This window comes from Genypterus blacodes, unplaced genomic scaffold (assembly GCF_046128005.1).
Source record: "Genypterus blacodes isolate CSIRO-AG114 ecotype Tasmania unplaced genomic scaffold, CSIRO-AGI_Gbla_v1 ptg000058l_1, whole genome shotgun sequence".
NCBI classification, from domain to species: Eukaryota; Metazoa; Chordata; class Actinopteri; order Ophidiiformes; family Ophidiidae; genus Genypterus; species Genypterus blacodes.
In genome coordinates this window covers 200,532-220,456 of record NW_027466870.1, presented here as the reverse complement: position 1 = coordinate 220,456, position 19,925 = coordinate 200,532, and the positions used below count along the sequence as shown (strand labels likewise).

The 19,925-nt window shown below is 45.1% G+C and overlaps 3 protein-coding genes across 8 annotated transcripts; 2 read left to right on the top strand and 1 right to left on the bottom strand.

The window, feature by feature from the left end:
* The first annotated feature begins 637 nt into the window (after nucleotides 1-637).
* Nucleotides 638-12,675, top strand: arhgap45b (Rho GTPase activating protein 45b). 4 transcript variants are annotated; one of them, XM_076152988.1, is made up of 24 exons: nucleotides 638-955; nucleotides 2,558-2,687; nucleotides 2,821-3,003; nucleotides 5,062-5,202; nucleotides 5,524-5,608; nucleotides 6,502-6,574; nucleotides 6,917-6,992; nucleotides 7,225-7,356; nucleotides 7,592-7,653; nucleotides 7,768-7,878; nucleotides 7,980-8,060; nucleotides 8,161-8,328; nucleotides 8,442-8,579; nucleotides 8,701-8,897; nucleotides 9,023-9,147; nucleotides 9,373-9,459; nucleotides 9,557-9,658; nucleotides 9,772-9,935; nucleotides 10,059-10,247; nucleotides 10,333-10,470; nucleotides 10,754-11,025; nucleotides 11,129-11,360; nucleotides 11,549-11,639; nucleotides 11,804-12,675. In XM_076152988.1, the coding sequence occupies exons 1-24, from the start codon at nucleotides 677-679 to the stop codon at nucleotides 12,271-12,273; spliced, it is 3,726 nt and encodes a 1,241-aa protein (XP_076009103.1). In that variant the 5' UTR covers nucleotides 638-676; the 3' UTR covers nucleotides 12,274-12,675. The 4 variants fall into 4 exon arrangements, with proteins under 4 accessions (XP_076009103.1, XP_076009102.1, XP_076009104.1 ...); XM_076152987.1 differs by having other exon boundaries at nucleotides 2,444-2,687; XM_076152989.1 differs by lacking the exon at nucleotides 638-955 and adding an exon at nucleotides 1,572-1,753 and having other exon boundaries at nucleotides 2,444-2,687.
* A 203-nt stretch (nucleotides 12,676-12,878) lies between these two features.
* Nucleotides 12,879-15,052, bottom strand: polr2eb (RNA polymerase II, I and III subunit E, b). Its single transcript, XM_076152991.1, has 8 exons — nucleotides 14,870-15,052; nucleotides 14,452-14,626; nucleotides 14,219-14,334; nucleotides 14,052-14,132; nucleotides 13,869-13,927; nucleotides 13,571-13,649; nucleotides 13,281-13,353; nucleotides 12,879-13,194 (listed from the first exon to the last, which is right to left on the bottom strand). Exons 1-7 carry the CDS (start codon nucleotides 14,924-14,926, stop codon nucleotides 13,288-13,290), a joined length of 633 nt encoding a protein of 210 aa, XP_076009106.1. The 5' UTR covers nucleotides 14,927-15,052; the 3' UTR covers nucleotides 12,879-13,194; nucleotides 13,281-13,287.
* A 344-nt stretch (nucleotides 15,053-15,396) lies between these two features.
* On the top strand, nucleotides 15,397-19,253 carry gpx4a (glutathione peroxidase 4a). Of its 3 annotated transcripts, none has more exons than XM_076153341.1 (7): nucleotides 15,397-15,554; nucleotides 17,401-17,495; nucleotides 17,605-17,749; nucleotides 17,990-18,141; nucleotides 18,388-18,412; nucleotides 18,531-18,590; nucleotides 18,774-19,253. In XM_076153341.1, the coding sequence occupies exons 1-7, from the start codon at nucleotides 15,489-15,491 to the stop codon at nucleotides 18,804-18,806; spliced, it is 576 nt and encodes a 191-aa protein (XP_076009456.1). In that variant the 5' UTR covers nucleotides 15,397-15,488; the 3' UTR covers nucleotides 18,807-19,253. The 3 variants fall into 3 exon arrangements, with proteins under 3 accessions (XP_076009456.1, XP_076009455.1, XP_076009457.1); XM_076153340.1 differs by having other exon boundaries at nucleotides 15,420-15,581; XM_076153342.1 differs by lacking the exon at nucleotides 15,397-15,554 and adding an exon at nucleotides 16,940-17,203.
* The last annotated feature ends 672 nt before the right edge of the window (nucleotides 19,254-19,925 follow it).

Sequence of the window (19,925 nt, the reverse complement as noted above, 5' to 3'; positions counted from 1 at the left end):
ACTACAATACAATACTCTAATAGACTGAATAAGATTCACTTGAAATTTAGTCAATTTTTTTAAAGGTCTTGGGTTAAAAGATGACAATAGTCCTTGTCCCTTTAAAATTATTGATTTATTTACATGTGTCATGCATCAGTAATGAAATTCCCCAACATAATGGAAACAAAACTTCTATCTAAAACTTTTAGGATGTTGCTGTCAGTTGAACGACATCATGTTCACGTGCATTCGATTTAATAGAATTTTAAATCCTAATCTCGATCTCAGATGTAAATGAGTAAAACGTACAATAGGCGGAAATATTCAAATGAGGTCCACGTTGCGCCTGAGTAAATAGTCCGTGTAATCCGCAGCTGAGAAGTAGAGCAGGTGCACAGGAGGCGGAAGGTTACAATCAAAAGCCACACGTGCGTCAGGACCGCGCGTTGATTGACGGTGAAGTGGAACAAGACAACGGGGCGCACTGAACTCTCCATTAACTCTCCGCAGTTTGTGTTCAAGTTTAAAGTATTGTAGCGTATAAATACTTTATCCTTAAACAACACGAAACAACTTTAACTCATGTTTATCTCCTCCTCCCCTTGAGAAATAACCGCCCAGAGCGGATGCCGGAGGCGCAGAGACAGTTTGCGGTGAGCTGTCTGTCTCTCCGTCAGTGAGCCTGCGCGGCTCGATGTGCGCGAGCAGGAGGAAGACAGACAGTCCGCTACCGTGGCTGGAGGTCGGGCGTGATGTCACCCGACTCCCTGTGAGCGTTCGCGGCGGAACACCGGCACACAAGTGGAGAGTGACGGGGTGGGCGGAGGGGGTCCGCGTCAAATTCAAAGAAGCCGCCATGGACGGCAAAGGGACCCTGAAGATGTTCAGGAAGAAGCGCGAGCTCATCAAGACGCCGTCCATATCGAAGAAGAGCCGAGCAGGAAGCCCCGGGCCACAGAGCAGCGCCTCGCCTGTGAGTGTGTGTGTGTGTGTGTGTGTGCGTGCGCGGGTGTGAGTGTGTGTAGGCTGAGCTAATTAGTGTGACTTTTTTACTATCTTTAGTGTGTAAGACCCCGAGGACAGCTGTGTTGATTTTGATATCGTCCCACTTCACTGTGCTGTGGTGCCTTGAACGCAACACGTATAACAGTCGTCATTTATCCATTATCGATTAGCAGAAAACAAAAAGATGAGAATTTCGAAAAGGTATTGGTCCAAAAGTCTTTCAAACTTTTAGATATTTATCAGTTCCAGCTTCTTTCGCTCATATTTCGTATAACTCAGATGCCCTTTGGGGTTTTGATTGGACAGAGTATGCACTTTAAAGGGATCACTTTGTAGGGAACTCCCCTTACTTGCAGCACCTGTCTTTATATTTGGACGTTTTCAAGATGAACCAACTAATAAAGACAGTGTCATTAGTGCAAACAGGCCTAAGTTGCAAGTAAGTTCTTGCATTTCCCTGCTAGAGCTGTTTGTGAATGTCACAGAGCAGCAGCTTCACACTGACTCACCCGCTGCTCATAGGAAGTATCGGTCTGAGGGTTTGTACCAACAAGCAGAAGGAGGCTGCTCTGTGAAAGCTAGTTTCAACAGTGACTAATCACATTTAGAATAGGGACAAAGCTGTAGGGAGAGGAGCATGCTGAAACGTGGCAGTAAAAGCAGCTACGACCCTTCCTCTACCAGTCAAAGAGTAAAGAGAGCCGAGTCAAAAGGCAAGGAGCGGCTGGACATACTGCCCAACAAACACAACATATGGCTCAAGCAGGTATGTTTGTTTGAACACGTAACATCTTACGTAACTATAAAGTGGCAGATATGCAGGTGTGTCTGAATGTTAAAACCTGATTGGAGTGGAAGTGATGCTCTGGATTTGGGTTTAAACCAGACACGTCAAGGTTTTACAGAGCGTCACCTGCCACAGGAGGCAATGACACACATGCTAGAAACGAGCCGGGGCTGCTGCAGGAAGGAGCTTAGTGGATTTGTTTGCCTACACTCCTGACTTGGACCTGTTTTACTCGAGCAGATGAGAAGGTCACCTTGCTTGCTTACTCCAAACAGCTTTAACACGTCACTGTATCTAAACTCTGCAGGCTCCACCACACCCTACGGGCAGCTTGGAGTCAGGAAGTGTTGCGCAACCCAACCCAGTATCTTGTGAAAGTCTTGTTTTTGTGTGTTTACCAACAGCGGTACAGATCTCAGGGAATAAGTAATGATGATGTCCCCAAATCTGTCGCTGTTTCTGTCCCCAGACCAAACTCTTGAGCTACAGTGAGAGAAGGAGTTTGGTTTCCTTCACACATTTTTGAATTCTCACTTCACAGTGCAGGCTGATGGAAACAATGCTACTGTTTTCCTGCAGTTTGGGCTGAGTTGGTTGGAATGAAAGAAGTAAATGAAGCGATCCTTTTCTCTTTGCACGACTGAGCGTTTCGTTCGTCCCGTCTCTCAGCTGTCCATTCTCCAAGAGCTGCCTCGTAGAGATGCTGCTGACATCACCCTCTCCTCTTCACCCTCCTCCTCTTCCTCCTCCTCTACCCTCACCCCGACCTCTGCCGGACTCCAGGACCTGTCTTGCCCGAGCACCCCCAGCCCCCATCACATTAAGCTGCCAATGTTGCACGTGGTGGGCTGCCCGTCTCCTGTGGCCACCCTGAGGAGGGTGCCGGCCCTCAGTAGGCATGCCAGTGCTGCAGGTCTGTAACAGAGCGCCGCACCAGAGTCTATCAGCTGGACTCCACGTGGACCAACTCCCACTTTTTTTCTGCTATTTGAGAAATCTGCTGACTGTTTCCTTGTGCCAGTGATTTGTGTCTCGTGTCCTCTCAGGATTCCCGCTCCAGTCGTGGGTCCTCACTAAAGGCCAGGGCAAAGGGGCCCTGACCCCAACCGCCCATACCGAGGGTCCGGACAGCACAGCCATCGAGGTGGAGGACATCCCCGCCCTGCTGAGGGATGTGGCGCGCTTCGCCGAGGCTGTGGAGAAACTAAAGGACGTGGTGCTGGCCGAGGGTAAGAGGAGGGATGGAGAGCTATGATTGATTGTGTTTTCTTACACAATACAAGCTTCCAGAGAGTGCAGTTCACAGCAGGGAGACGGGGTGATGTATGTCTGTGTTTTCTGTCAACCTGTGAGAGACGTTTGGCTTGGCTTGTCGTGTAAGCCGGGGGCAGTTTTGCCACAGAGTTGAGTTTGTTTGGCGACACACACTATGGTTGGATTTGGATTGAGACCAGGTCCTCTGGGAATGAGACTTGAACCACCTTCTGCTGGTTGAGATCCCAGAACAGAAGATATGAACAGGACTTGTTTTCACATCTGAAGAGGCAAACCAAAGGTCTGTGCATGTATGATTAATGATCCTTTGTTTGTGGCTTGTTATGATTTTTGGCTGCAGGGTGGTGACAGTATGTCATTGTTTCTCTTTAGTGTGTGTGTGTGTGTGTGTGTGAGTTTGAGACAGAGAACTTGCAAGTCCTCCTACTTGATGGAGCACATGTTATCTTGTGGTTACAACAATACTGTTCGGCCTCCCCCCTTCACATGGAATGCTCAGATCCATTTTGATGAGGGGTTACTCCAAGAGCACATGAGGCATCCACAAAAGGGTTTTGTCTTGGACCAGCATAGATCTCGCTCACACCACGTGTGTCTGTGTGGAGGGTAAAGGGGAGGGGAGGGGAGAGGGGAGGAGAGGAGAGGAGAGGAGAGGACAGAGGGCAGGACCAAAGTGCATAAGTGAACCAACAAGTGGCTCAGAGCTTCTTCTCTCCAAATGCAGGGTGTTTCCGCTGCACCCACAGAGCAGACCGCACTCCAGCAGGAAGCCAACTTCTTGTTTACTGCAACCTCTTACACACACACACACACACACACACACACACACACACACACACACACACACACACACACACACACACACACACACACACACACACACACACACACACACACACACACACACACTCTTCCCCTCCTGCACTGTGCAGCAAGGCTCAAAATGGCAATACACCAGAACTTTTATCCTGGAGCAAACAGATAAGATAAGCCTCAGATGTTAAGCTGTCTGTTAAATAAATGTTTTGTGATATAAAGAACTGATTCGACTAGATTTTGAGTCCTGCACTCTAAAGCTGTTTTCTCCATTTGTTTAGTTTATTTCAGAGAAGACTTCTACACTGAAAGTTGTGTATTTGTTTTTGTGTTATCTGGCTTTGTTCTGTCATGTTCTCCACCCATCGCGAGCACTCTAAACAGGAAGCCGCGATGGATAGCCGCTGACAAAAAGGCCTCGTTCACACTTCCTCCTACGTCAGGCCGGCTGCATCACTGTGACGTCTCCTCCTCTTAATCAGAACCGCAATCAGAGCATTTGTCTCCTCCTCGCTCTGTGTCCAGTTTAGCTTTTAGCTCCCGCATGATTTTCTCCTGACATCCGACTGCAAGTATCACCGCACCAAAATTAGCTTTCATATTTTGCAAAACAATGAGAGCGATCACATCCTCTCCCACACAGCCGTCTGGTCACTCTGACCTTACATTGTCTGCCGTCGCTGCTGCACAGACAAGCTGACATACATTTTCAGACAGACAGTGGGTGGACAGAGGACAGGCTGCCCTCTGACCTCCTCAGTAGAGAAAGGGACACTAATGCAGAGGAGGGAAAGGACGCCTGTACGTACGTGCGTGTGTGTGAGGAGGAAATGAGGATGAAGGCTGCAGATGTGTCATCAGTGAGATCAAAGCAGAGGAGCTGGAATGAGCTGACATACATCAGCCTGACCTGTCTGACTCTCTGTCTCTCTCACTCGCCTAATCGCCATTCTGCCCATCTGTGGTAGACAGACTTGTGTTTCTTGCAACAACATATAGTGTTCAATACTACTGACCTGACACAATGGGGGCCTTGGAGGTGTGATCAGGTGCCGCCATGATCCGTTACCCTGCTGTACTCACACTGCACTAACATGGAGTGTGCATGGGGTGCTGTCATTTGCAAACCTATATTGATCCTATATATTTATACTGACTCATATTGGTTGAGATGCATAATGCTCTGATGGTTTCAGGTAAGGAGAACCAGCGTCCCGTGGCCCATGAGTGTCTGGGGGAGGTCCTGCGGGTGCTGCGACAGGTCATCAACACCTACCCACTGCTTAACACTGTGGAGATCCTTACTGCTGCTGGGAAACTTATATCCAAGGTCAAAGGTCAGTGCGTTGTCCAGGGTGACTTTCATCTGTGAACACACATTAAAGGGATTTTTTTTTAAATATATTTTTGGGGTAAATTTGCCAAGCACAGTTGATGAAATGGGAGATACAGTGTCGCACCACACATCTGTCAAGGTTCTGTACAACATGACAGCTGATGGCCCTTACAATACAAAATGGGCTGTTTCCACTGTTTCCACAGTATTGCGTTGTTTAAATGTTCAGCATCAAGCAGTTTTGTTTATTCTGACCACAGATGGGAAAGGACAGGACCTAAATGCAGGTGTGGTTGTGATTTAAAATTCTTTTTTTTTTTAGGTTTCCACTATGAGGCTTGTAATGAGGCAGACAAGATGGACTTTGAGAGAGCCATTGAAACCATCGCAGTTGCTTTTAGCAGCAAGTGAGTATCTGGTTCATCTTTCTTGTCATGTCTGCCCTCAAATTACAGCCCATTAGGTCTAATAATACTGTGTGTGTGTTAATGTGTATAAAGTGTTTCTGTTAGGTAGGGGAGAAGTGCAGCAATCATGACACATTTGCATGAGACAGAGCGGAAAACAGGAAGTGGTTTTCTTCCACATATGACACAACACCCAACGTGAAACTGCTCACTGCCTGCTAGACGAACAGATTGATGTGAACTGGAGAGCCACACACACACACACACACACACACACACACACACACACACACACACACACACACACACACACACACACACACACACACACACACACACGGAGAGAGAGTTGTACCTGAAAGAATGCGTTGATGTCAAAGTGAACAACACGACTGCAGCTCATTGCAAGCTTCTGTGTCATGTGGAGGTTTTGACATCTGCCATCAGCTTGAGGAAGTGAGATGGCAGACAGTTGAAATCTGCCTGACAAGACTGTTTCCCCATTCTGTCCGTCTGTTCCTCTGTTTGATGCCTTTCTGACACAAGCACCAAAATGGAGTTTGTTTTGTAAAGTACAGTACTAGTAGCAGACAGCGGTCAGAACAAACCCATTCAGATGAGGCTCATCACAGAGCCTCTTCCTTTCTCTCATTTAGTAGCCTCTGCTCCACATTTCATTTAGGGCTGTGAATCTTAGAATCTGAATCAAATCTATTCACTCTCAAAGGGTCAATTTAATTCATAAAACGATTCTCAACACACAGAAATTGCTCTCTTCTAATTGTAGCTGGGAAGCCTGGATTCTTCCACATTCTCTCTGTGTTCTTGCATCAAATCCTTGCCATGTGTATTTGTGGCACAGCTGCTGATGTGTGTGTGTTGTTTCTTTGCAGTGTGTCTGAGCTGCTGATGGGAGAGGTGGACAGCAGCACCTTGCTCTCCCTGTTGCCCTCTGAGAAGAGCAGGGTGAGTGATGTGCACTTGTGCAACTTACAGGTCTGTCACAAGAGGAGACAAATCAGTTTCTTCTGTGACGGTTCCTTAAACACACACACACATGTATAGCCAGGCTTCCTATTCATTTTCTAAAAATTTCTTTAATTATCAAGGTTTTACATCACTTTCATATTAACTTGGCAAGCAGCAGTTCTTACATTCTAAAGGTGTCATGTTCTGAAATGGGGATTTTTGGAGGTAGTGAGTCAGAGATGTCATCTATGCTCACAGGTCACATACAGGCTGCATGAAAGTCACTGAACTGCTGTTGAAGCCTGATCTTATCAGTAATGGATTCTTTGTCCTGTGCAGTCTATGGAGAACCTGTACGCTACATCGGGTCAGGGAGGAGATGGGAGCCATTTCAGGAGCGACCTGAACGACATGGGTACGAATCTCAGTCAAACTGGGGTTTTTTTGCCTGCAAACAGTAAAATGTCTGGCAGGTTTCCTCCTGGTGAGAGCAGGTGACACGGTTGATGTTTAGATAAGTAGAGCTCCGGGAGGTGCAAAGCCAAAATAAAATAAGAAAATCTGCATGTTGTGGATGATCTCTTATGAATTTTCACATGCTAGGCAATATGAATGCATTTATATATTGTGTGTGTGTGGACATGTAGGCAGAGCTGAGGAGGTGGACGTCATCCTCCAGCACAGTGAGGGAGGGGTGGATTCTGCTCTGCTGTATGCTAAAATCATTTCCAAATACATGAAGGACCTGATGAGCTACGTGGAGAAACGAACGTCACTGGGTGAGAACAATTACACAAACAATGAGGGCGTTTACAAGTTAATTTCCACCTGACATAGCTGATATAAGAGCAGTTTTGCTTCTGGTAATTATTTAATTAGCACAGTTATCTCCTAAATGATCTAATTTGTGATCATAAATGGACTGATCAATAGGTAATCAAAGTCATCATCAGTAGTTAGAGTGATGTCGTGCTTATCTAGTTCCTGATTGACTCTGATATTGTGTTTTCTCAGAGGCGGAGTTCTCCAAAGGCCTCCAGCGACTCTACCAGTCCTGCAAACACAGCATAACACACGTAAAGCTCATTTATTGCACCTCTGCCATGTGATGGTGAACGTTGCATTTAAAGCCTAACTCAATACTGCTGCGTGACACCTTTTCCTCCCCCCTTCTTGTTTGATCTCTCCAGCCGCACATGCCCCTGTTCTCCATCTACTCTCTGGCTCTGGAGCAGGACCAGGAGCTGAGCGTGGGCCTGCAGCAGGCCAACACCACACTGCACAACCAGACGTTCATCCAGGTGACTTTACTCAATTTAAAGGAAGCGTCACGTCTATATGAGGCGCTATGATGTCTGTGCTGCTCCTGCCTCTGTTCATCTCTGTGTGGTTGTCTTTGCAGCCTCTGATCCAGCGTAAACAGGAGCATGAAAAGAGGCGGAAGGAAATCAAGGAGCTGTGGATTCGAGCAAAGAGAAAACTGGTACAGTCGTTTCTTTTGTGCACAACACAACACAGCCCAGGTACTGTAGATTTTGCAGAGTGGTCAATTTTAATTTGGATCCGTTATTGTATGTATGTAGATGGAGTGTGAGGCCAATCTGCGGAAGGCCAAGCAGACCTACATAGCTCGCTATGAGGATTATGACAAGGCCAAAACAGCAGCCAGCAGAGCAGAGGAGGAGGCAGGAGGCTCCACAGCCAAATCGCTGGAGAGGAAGAAGCGATTGGAGGAGGAGGCTCGCAACAAGGTTCAGCTTCACCACCGTCTGTTTTTTGATACTGATAGATCATTTTCAAACGGTGCCTTTTTATGAAGCAGAGCGTTGCCGTAAATTAAACCAAGGTTGTATTTTGTGTGCAGGCCGATGAAGCAGAGGCCACCTACAGGACGTGTATAGCAGATGCCACCACCCAGCAGCTGGAACTGGAACACACAAAGGTCACAGTGCTGAGGCAGCTGCAGGACGTCATCAAACAGAGCGACCAGACGCTGCGCTCGGTCAGCACACGCCAATAATAACCCTCATCACTGTTTGCTGATGATGCTGATGCTAAAAACTGAAGATGCTTTCCCTGTTTTGAAATCCTTGAACCCTCTTTTTTATCTGCTGCTCCTCCAGGCGACCATCTCCTTCTACCAGCTCATGCACATGCAGACAGTAGCCTTACCCGTCCACTACCAGACGCTGTGCGAGAGCAGCAAGCTGTATGACCCTGGACAGCAGTACGCCGCCCACGTGCGAGACCTGCAGCTGCCAGCGCAGCCAAATGTTCACTACACCTTTGAAGCATATTGCCCCTCCAGCTCATCCTCACAGTAAGCTCTACCAGTCGCTAAGCTCCATCACAACTATAGGATGAAGTCAAGATAATAACCTATGAACATGTTGTTGAAAAGTCACTTGTTTGAAGTAATTAACTGGACTTGTTCTTCTGTGCCAGCCATGGTCACAGGCCCAGGAATGACAGTTTCAACACAGAGCAGACGAGCCACACAGAAAGTCCGTCTTCCATCACTGTGGAGACGACAGCTGGGGACAACAGAGACGCAGAGGGACGCCGCAAGAGTGAGTGAACCCCTGATGCTGCTGCTGCTGACGTTTTTACTGTGTTGTGGATTTTATGGATCATTTATTTTTGAGCCTTCTAGTACACATATACACACATAACTTTACCCTGTAGTTTACTTCACTGCTGTGCATGAGTTAAGAGTTGAGCTGTAGTTGGCAGAGATTGGGGGGGGTTTAACCACCTAAAGTCATTGTTTGATTCTTCTACCTTCTTCTCTCCAGGACACGGCCATAAGTCATGGGGGTCCACTGTGAGTGATGACAGTGTCGTGGGAGAGGGCGGTCTGGAGTCTCCTACTGCCAGCACAAGTACTAAACAAAAAAAAACCTCAACAAATTACCAGGGATACAGTGTGTATGTATGTGTGTGTGCGTGTATGTGAATAAACCCTGTTTATTGTTCTAGGTGACGTCAGTAAAATAGCTCGGACTGCTTCCACTGGAACGATGTCGTCCAATGAGGACGCAGATGAGAAAGACGGGAACGTATCCTCATTTGAAACGCCAAGTACGATCTGCAGAACGACATCTGTCCTTCATGTCTGAGAGGACAAAGTATAAGTTGTGTGTCCTGGAGTGTGTGTGTGTGTGTGTAACTGACATGGGGGTTACTCTTTCCAGATATGAACGGCATGGATCCTGATGTCGTCGTATCCGCCAGACCATTCCGTAATATTGGCCTATCCAAAGCAGCTCTGACTCACCGGCTGAGGAAACTACGGACTCCTGCCAAATGTCGCGAGTGTGACAGCTATGTTTACTTCCAGGGGGCCGAGTGTGAGGAGGTGAGGGTGACTGTCTCTCATCAAGTCCTTTACCTCAGAGAGGGACTAGCATTCCAAAAAGCTCTTTACTGTAGAGATCACCGCAGGTTTATCAACTCTGCTACATCTTCTCTGCTCACACAGTGTTTCCTGTCGTGCCACAAACGCTGCCTGGAGACGCTGGCCATCCAGTGTGGCCACAAGAAGCTGCAGGGCCGCCTCCAGCTGTTTGGCCGGGACTTCTGTCAGGTCGCCAGCTGTGCCAGTGACGGAATCCCCTTCATCATCACCAAGTGCATCGCTGAGATAGAGAGACGGGCGCTCAAGATGAAGGTGAGGAAGTGCATCAAGCCTTAAATCTCTGAACCTGTGCCTCAGACACGCGCCCGTGTCTCAATTCGTCTCGTCCTCCTCACAGGGCATCTACAGGGTAAACGGCGTGAAGACTCGCGTGGAGAAACTCTGCCAGGCCTTTGAGAACGGCAAGGAGCTGGTAGAGCTGTCCCAGTGTTCACCACATGACATCAGCAATGTCCTCAAGCTGTACCTCAGACAGGTACATGGCGGATTTAAGGCTTGACCTTCTCTTACACACACACACTTTATATTATTCTCCTCATTCACTTCATCTGATGCTGTCAAACAAGGAATCTATTGACGTTGCTTTTTCCATATGGATACATATCAAAGTGTAACAGATTTAACTGATAACATCCCATATTAAACTAACAGCAAGGTTATTAAAATGTTCAGTCACATATCCAGCTAAAGCAGTCGACCCTCATGGTCTCATAACAAGAAAGTCACAGGCCATCCTCTCTTCTTGCTTTCACTCCCAGCTGCCGGAGCCCATCGTGCCTTTCCGCCTGTACAACAGTCTGATGGGCTTGGCCAAAGAGAGCCTGCAGAGCGAGGCGGACACGCCTGAGGGAGAGGAGGCCGAGTCCAGTGGCTGTGGCCCAGTGATCGTCAAGGGTTCAGAGCTGGTGGACCTGGGCCCCAACACGGACACGGAGATCCTGGTTCTGGTGGACAAGCTGAAGGGGCTTCTTCAGGATCTGCCCAAGACTAACGTTGCAACTCTGCGCTACATCATTCGCCACCTCCGCAGGTCAGTATTTAACACTTTATAAACATTGGATGGCAACCGTTATCTTCAAAGGGCCAGGAAACTATAAGATGATCCCATTTGACCACTATCTTCCTTTTCCCAGGATTGCTGAGCTGGAGCAGGACAACAAGATGAGCGCCAGTAACCTGGGCATCGTGTTCGGGCCGTCCCTGATGCGTCCTCGCCCAACAGGGGCCACAGTGTCCTTGTCCTCTCTGGTGGATTACCCCCACCAGGCACGCATCATAGAGGCCCTCATAGTCTTCTATTCATCCATGTTCCATTCCAAAGCCTCCAGTCCTGCCTGTCACAGTGCTTCCACCTCGACTCAGCAGGTATGTCTCATACTCTTGTGCCAGTTAGTACTAGAAGCCTGAGTTTGATGGCACAAGGTGTTTTGAGGACACGGAAATACAAATATTTATGAATGATAAGCTCATTAGTAGAATCTGTAGCTGATAAGAAAACCTTTGCTTCCCTTGCTGCCTGTGAATCTGACCTCTGTCTCCCCCTCCTGGTTCAGAGTGGTACTGCAGACGGCACAACAGAGAGCTCAGCAGATGGCGAGGAGGAACAGAGCAAACCAGACTCTGAGAAGATGGAGGAAGGATGTGGTAAATTTCAGTTTCATCAACATTTCATGACCCTGCTTGCTATACTGTAATCCCTTAGAGAAGATTTACTTCCCCCTTCAGCGTAGTAAATCACAAATTCACCAACTTTGTGGTCCCACCGACTTGTTTTTCTTTTTGACTCAAACTTTATCTGCTCCATTCAGGCAGTTCTTTAGGGTCGTTGGGCTCCAGTGAGCAGCTTCCAGATTCTGACTCTGAGGCAGATGAGGGCAGCCAGAGGGCGGCGATCACTCAACCCTCGCTGAGCCTGACGAAGCAGGAGAGCCAAGTCAGCACGGACGAAGACCAGCTGAGCAACAGGGACAGCCTGGACCTGTCCGGCCAATGCGAGCCGCACGGCGATCCAGAACAAGACGCGCATCAGGACCCAGACGCCCCGGATGTAGGAGAGCCCCCAGCACTGCCGGACAGCGGGCCTCCGGACGAAGACGCGGGAGGGGAGCAGGATCTGAGCACATCCATGGCCGAGCTCAACGTCAACCAGTCTAACAACAACAACAACAACCACCCCTTCTCCCCCGTCTTAAGCCTGATAGGGAACCCACTGTCACGTCTGTGTGGAAAGACCCTGGCACTGACCAGGAACAGGGATCACGAGCCAGAGTTTGTCTGATAGTGGAGTCATTTATCTTTGAGGTTATTTTATTGTGTACAGCAAAATGAAGCGATTTCACTCTGGGTACATGCTGCACGCTTTCTGCTCATTAATGCAATTACTCCCATCATGTATGAAGAAGCTTTGACTCAGATCAATCTGTACTTCTGTTCCCTTTAGCATTTTGAAGTCTTTTACATATTGTTCTGAAAGGTTTGTGGAATGGTGAGCAGCTCTTAAACTGTGTGTGTGTGTGTGCGCGCGCACTGCAGAAGTCTAAGCAATTAACTTTCCTTAAACTGCTGCAGGTTTTATTTCAGCACATGAAATTTAAACAATTTAGCATTTTATTGTTATAAATGTTGGCTATATTGCTTTGTATTGCATGTTTGGTCTGTTTTAATAAAGTTTGATATTTTATGTGGGTCCCATCCACCTCTTTATTACTTCACCTGCAACACTGTTTACCTGATCTTCATTTCTTGTTCGTAGGTAGAAAAGGAGGAAGTGGATAAATATAAACGCACGGGTAAGCAGGAACCAACTAGTCAAACAGATGGAAATAAGTTCAGTTGGTGAAGGTGTGTGACGGATGTAAAAAAAAAAAAAAACAGGAGAGGAACTGTGGGTGGTTACATGATCCACATTCATTCTTATCGGACATCAGCTTCAACATGGCGTTCAGAAGGAAAAAGAGGGTAAGAAAATAAAAAACCTTACTAATGTGATCTGTGACTTTAGCCACAGCATTTTAACAATGAACACTATTGTGTTCTGTTCTACCTTCACTTAACACGGGAGATGGAACAGTGATGACGTGCTTTTTTTGAACAGTTTATTTTACAAAATTAGCGATTATACGAGAAGCAAAAGAACTGAGCAGAAACCAGGATAATCCATGGAGAAGTGATTGAAGAAAACCTCTCTTGCTGATTCCACCTGAGAACAGATTCCAAGTTACTTTTACTGAATCATAAAGCTTTAAAAGTACGAAAAGGGCTTCAGATAAGGAGTGTGACACTTACGTGAGCGTCACTGGACCAGTCTGTATGTGATGTACCTGCCTGCTGTCTCACTGGGCCGGATGATCTTTACTACCTGGAAAAATAGAGAATATGAGGATGATTGTATGTGTGAGTGTTTCTGTGTCAGTAGCCACTAAGCATCAAAATAAAGAAAAGAAACATTACTGCCCTCTTTATGAAAGTATTTTGACACAGTTGAGATCAAATGTTAGATTTAGAGGGGCCATGGAGTCGTGTCGTTTGAAACCCTGAATTAGATAAGATTCTTTATCTGGATTATGGCGCCTCACCTGTCCTCTTTTCAAGCCAAAGTACCGAGCCACAGGGTCTCCAGCCTGGATCCTTGGCAACTGACTCTCCTTTAACTTACTGTAGTGAAGATATTAAGGAATGACAACAACTGTATATGTTTGAAAGAAGAGGAGAGAGAGAGAGAGAGAGAGAGAGAGAGAGAGAGAGAGAGAGAGAGAGAGAGAGAGAGAGAGAGAGAGAGAGAGAGAGAGAGAGAGAGAGAGAGAGAGAGAGAGAGAGAGAGAGAGAGAGAGAGAGAGAGAGAGAGAGAGAACTGCTGTCTGTGTGTAAGGATACTATCTTGCTAGTAGTTCGGTCACCTCCTCCTTTGTCATGACAATATGTTCAGGAACAAGCTGGAGGACAAACAAGACCATCAAACTTCAACATTACAAGTATACGTTGAGTTTGAAATGACAGGAACTGAGTCAGAGGGGTTCCAGTACATAGAGTGAAGTGGCGTGTTGCTGTTTTTGTTACCTCGTGCTCTGTGATGTTGATGAGTAGCTCCTGCTGTAGAAACTGTTCCAAGATGTACTTGGGCGCCATGTCGACTAGAGACTGTATGTGGACACAGGAGGTGTTACATAAACATGCACGTATACCAAGAGAGCAACATCCCAAACTAAAAAGAAGGAGGAGAGCACCTGTTTGGCTGAGGGCGTCATGCCCAGCTGGACTACGATAATGGCGCGGGTGATGTTCTCCTCCTGCATCCTCTGACAGTACATCTTGATGGTCTTGATCCCCACCTTAGGTTCCTCTGAGGGGGACAGAGAAATGAATGAATTCACAGTGGCACTATTAGATCCTACATCAGAGACAGTCCAGATACTACAGCAATTTTATTTTAATTTAGTTCGTGTTTAAGTCATCATACCAGGGAAGAAAACGAACATCTGGTCAGTGGGATCGTCGTTGTGAGCCACCAGCACAGTGAGGTCAGCCCGTCTGGGTCGTCCCTCGCTCGGCTTGTCTCCAAACTGACTCTTGAACTCGTCCAGCGTTTGGTCCAACTCGTCCTGGGTCACTAGGTAGCCTCGGTCATGGCACAGCTAAGACACAGGAGACACCACAGGGACAACAATGACTACTGTGCAACTACGAACATGAAAACAAACTACTCCAAAACAGATAGTGTACCGCCTCTGACAAGCTATAACAACTGAAGTGTTTTTGAGGTTATTAACGGGTAAAATGTGTGGTTTAATTACTAAAACTACAAACCACAACACGGAGCGGAGCCGTTAGAATTGCTATGCTAAGCTAACAAGCTAAACAGTTCAGACGTGACCTACCTGCATTATAGTTTTGCGTATTTTCCATAATCGATATGTTTCCTCTTCGTCATCCATGGCCTCTTTTGTGTTTAATTTAAGTCAGATTTAACTAGAAACCTTAATATTGAATTGAGATGCTGTTTGTTTCCGGCGAGCAACGCGACGCACGTTTTCAGTCGCAGATCGGTGACGTCACAGCGGGACGTAAACTAAAGCCTATGGGCGGAGTTACGGTATGAAGATGTTTTAAGTATTAATAATAGTTTTCCTGTCATTCCCAACTTTTACTTTATTTTATTGAAACATTTATAGAATCACAAGTAACAATTACTTCTCAGGTTTTGTGTAAAAAAAAACAGAAAAAGAAAAAGAAAAGTAACAACAAAATGTCCTTACCATTGTCACATCATTATTATGCAATTTGCTTTCTCCTTGATCTCACTTCTCTGTTAAACCAAAAGTGCAGATTCAGTAACATAATTATTTCAGATTATGGTCAGATATGTCCACCGGAAGTCTGTGTTTTTGCTTGCCACGCCTCCACGCGCTGCAGTTTCACAACAAATCTGGGGGCGGAGCCTGCAGCTTTCATGTCGCTCCTTGTTCTGAAAATGAACCCCGCGTTATTATAACGAAAATGCGGCAGCTATATTTGATTTTGTCATTTGCGGCTATCGCTAGCGGCGGAGTCCTACTGGCGATGGTACTGTACTTTTTCTTACCCGAGACGGTAACGTTAACCCAAAGTTACCTTCTATGACGAGATTTCTGCAACTCATGACAAGATATTTTATTTTTAATTAAGTGAAGTGTAACGGTATTTATTATATTCATTCACCTGTCTGTTATGTGACTCCCATCCTGCTCACTGGTCTGTGGTTTGGTCGTCATAGTTAAATCCTTCACGCGTTTATATAAGTCACAAAGACCACATTGCGCACTTCATAAGCCTCTTATTGGTGGTTGTGACAAACTGCGGTTGTTGCAGAGATTATTATCACTTATTATTGTGTCTGCCCATGATGGAATTATTGGAGGTGAAGCTCATAATGGAGCACATGTCCCCTGCGGAATGACTGACCCTGTTATAGTTGGTGACTAATCACAAAGCGGTCATGAAGTTCAGATGCCCTTGTGCCTTATTGTGTTGAGCGAAACTGTTTCACTTAGTGTACTTCATATTTTCTGTTTTTCGGGTGCAACTAAATGCCGTTTTGTCGTTTTCATCACAGCCATTGTCGCATAGTTCAGATTGAAGTCACCAGTCAACACGGTCACAACTTAATCTGCAACAGCGGATGTTCCTGCTTGAGCCTCCTGCTCACAGCTGATTAGTTTATCACTCAGCACAGGACCCGCCATGATGTCAGTTACACTCTGCTATATGTCACTACTTCACTCCACACGACCGAGTATTGAGACCACTATTAAAAACACTGCGGGAGTCAATATGTTAGTACTACTTTAACTACTTGTAGGATATTCTAACAATTCCATCACTTGTATTATTATAATTGTATCATATTTTTTCCCCAACTCCTTATTCACTTAATCCAAAGCCTTATGATTTCATCTGCAAATATTGTGTTGAATATATGTTGAATCACACATCAGGGTAAAGTGTAATGGGCTGCTGCTTGTCAGAGATCATTTGTCCTCACGATTGCCTGAAATGACCTGTTTTACTTTGGACTATGTTATTGTCCAATAACTGTTTTATTTGTGTAACTGGGGCACGTACAGACCACTGCTTTAATCCAAAGAAACAATAATTATATCAACGTGATCATTATTATTAGACAGCAAATGTTGTTGCAATCAATTTTCCCATACAGAAACATGTTTTTGTTCATGTGTTAAGCTTAAGAGGGATTTTGTTTCCAAACAGATTAAGTAATAAAGTGACCTTTTTAAACTTTTACCTTTCCATTATAAGCACATTATATAAAGAGATTATGAGTTTCTTCACAGTGTTGAACCTTTACCCTGACCACATGGAGCTAATCTCCCCACAGCCTGGTTGTTCTCCTTTAAAATGAGGTGACGTGTTGATGATGTCACAATACTGACGCGGACTGTGGACTTTTATTACTCAGCAGAAAAGGGACCTATTACAGTTTAGCAGCCTATCGATTCAGTTAATGATCGCCTGTGTGGTTTATATGAGGACCCTCAGACTTTAGCTTTGACTCATGAGTTCTCAGTAGCGGTGCTGTGTTGTGGCAGTGAGGCAGCTGAAGTCTGCGAGGGTTTAGAGATCCGATAGCGTTCTGCCTTCAGGGACCTTACTGAAAGGCAGGCATGCATCTGTTAGGGTCCACTGTCCTTCTCTCTGTTCTGCTGCAGGCTATGGTAAGACCTTATCACATTACAGGACTGCGTTGTTGTTAGTGAAACACAGCAGTTATCATTTTGCTGCACTCAGAATACCTTTTTGTTTGGGCTGTGTCGCAAGAAGTAGAAGGATCATTCCTTATAAATAGAGCTTTTGTTGTCCTTATCTTTTATACACATTACATTATTTACACTAACCTATTTCTCTTTAACAGTCTACACCAGCAGAGGAATGGAGGACGGCCACGTCTATTTATAACTTCTCTGCATTGGACATCGATGGCAATTTGGTGTCCTTGGATAAATACAGGTGACGCTATGACATATTCTTTCCTTTAGGTGTCACAGCAGTCCTGTAATAAACCATCCATTCCCCCCTAAAAAGTCTATGCACTGATCGTGTGTGTTTGTATTATCAGGGGGGATGTTGTCATCATCACCAATGTTGCCTCCAAATGAGGTAAAACCCCAATAAACTACTCTCAGTTTGCCGAGATGCACGTGAGGTACATTGAGAGAGGTTTACACATCCTTGCCTTCCCCTCCAACCAGTTTGGGAACCAGGTATGTGACACTCCATGTCAGAACAGGTCTCAGATTATGATCTTAAGACTTTTCATAACGCTGGAGCTTGTAAATGCGTATATAGAATGTGAAGCAACATCGGCAAATAACAGATTGTATTACAGATGAGACCGCACGGTGTGTTCTTTCTGTATTTTTGATATTGTTCTGTAATAAGAGACACAGAGGGGTTGAATAATTCCGACCAGTTAACTAATTTCTGTCTTGTGTACTTTGAAGGAGCCTGGCAATGAAGCCCAGATTAAGCAGTTTGCCGGAACTTACAACGCTCAGTTTGATATGTTCAGCAAGATCGATGTGAACGGCGACAACGCTCACCCTCTGTGGAAGTGGATGAAGGAGCAGCCCAAGGGGAAAGGCTTCCTGGGAAAGTAAGTGGCCAAACAAAATAGTGACTGAAAGCTGGGAAAGGAACAGAGGTGCCATTTATGGGATGAACTTAAAGCTGGCCTTAATTACTGTGGATATTTTGACACTGTAATGATTTCATCAACTATCCCCAAACTGATGATTAGGTTTTTGGTGTATGCAATTATTTCAGTAAGCATAGTGAACTCTTTGGCTACTGAAGAAGTTGCCATTCTTTTTCTGAACGTTGTTTATTTTCATTCCTGCAGTTCTATCAAATGGAATTTCACCAAGGTAAATATTACTATACTTACCTTATATCTGCATACATACATACTATGTAAATATATTTTTTAATTGCATAAAGAAAATGTGTTTCGATTGCATTTAAATTTGATTTTTTTCCCTGCAGTTCTTGATCAACAGAGAGGGTCAGGTGGTGAAGAGATACGGACCAATGGATGATCCAAGTGTAAGTGGGATGTGATCTTTACCTTATTACAAGTACAACTGTGGATAGTTAAACAATAGAAGATGAGCATGATAGACATAACTGTAAGTGTGCAGTAATGTGTATTCTTATGTCCCTCAATATGTTTGTACATTTCTTTGACCATGTAATAGATTTCGGCTGCAACTTTTCTTTCCTTCCCAGGTGGTGGAGAGGGATCTGCCCCAGTATCTTTAATACCACACTGACTGACTGATGCTCCATCACTTGATTGGCCCCTTTCCTTCTTTTCTCTGCCTGTCCGAGCACCAGTGGATGTGGTTAGTTTTCCTCCCAGATCAGTGACGGTCTGTCTGCAAAACCGCATGGCGGAAAGGACAGACCTGATGAAAACGGCGTGCAAACCTCCTGGGAGGATTACCAAGTTCATATTCATTTGAATCTCTGGATAAAATGAGAGAGAATCCCTAAATAAATCAGTCACTGTTTAGTCTGTTCATTTGTTTCATTTTTTAGCAATAAAACTCATTTAGATTTAATTTTTCTTTGTGTTCATCAGATATTCAGATATTTGTTAAGGTTTGTCTTGTAGGTGACGCCACTGATTAACACTGATTAATCCATTGTCCCGTCCAGAATAAACAGTAAACTCATAGATATGGAATAAACCTTGTCAAAATCTCAGTTTGTCTGTTCTTGTAGCAGCGTTAGAAATTAGACCAAGAGTGTCAATGAAAAATGTTTATAAAGCCAAACTATTGCATTACATATTTGTTCTTCTTTGTGTTGAGTAGTGCCCCTTTTTCCATGATGGCTTATAGTGATTATAATGAAGGATATGTTACTTTAATTACGTTACGTTAATACTGATGCTGAAGGAAACTCAAAACAATACAATCTGAGGAATATATTGATTCTGGATCATACTGTCAATAAGCACATATATAACTATTATATAATTTAAATTAACCATTACAACTTGGCTTCCAACCATATGTTTAGTCTTTTTAATCTTTTCTGCCACCTACTGGTAATAGAACCCACAGTAGAATGACACTGAATACAACATGGCCAAATGTATGTGGACATATGAACATTTACACCCATATGTCATTGCTCAGTTCTGAAATCGTCGAGTTTTTATCCCATTTACTTTCCATCAGAATGGCGATTCTGATTCTGACTAGATTTCTGAATGTCTGCAGGGATTTTGACTTATTCAGCCATCCCAGCATTAGTAAGGTCAAGCACTGTTGTTCCAATAAAGGTGTTGGATGGGGTCAAGATCCAGCAGCTCAGCACAGGTCTTATTATGGACATTCCCCAAACTTCTTCTATTATGTCTACAGTCATATT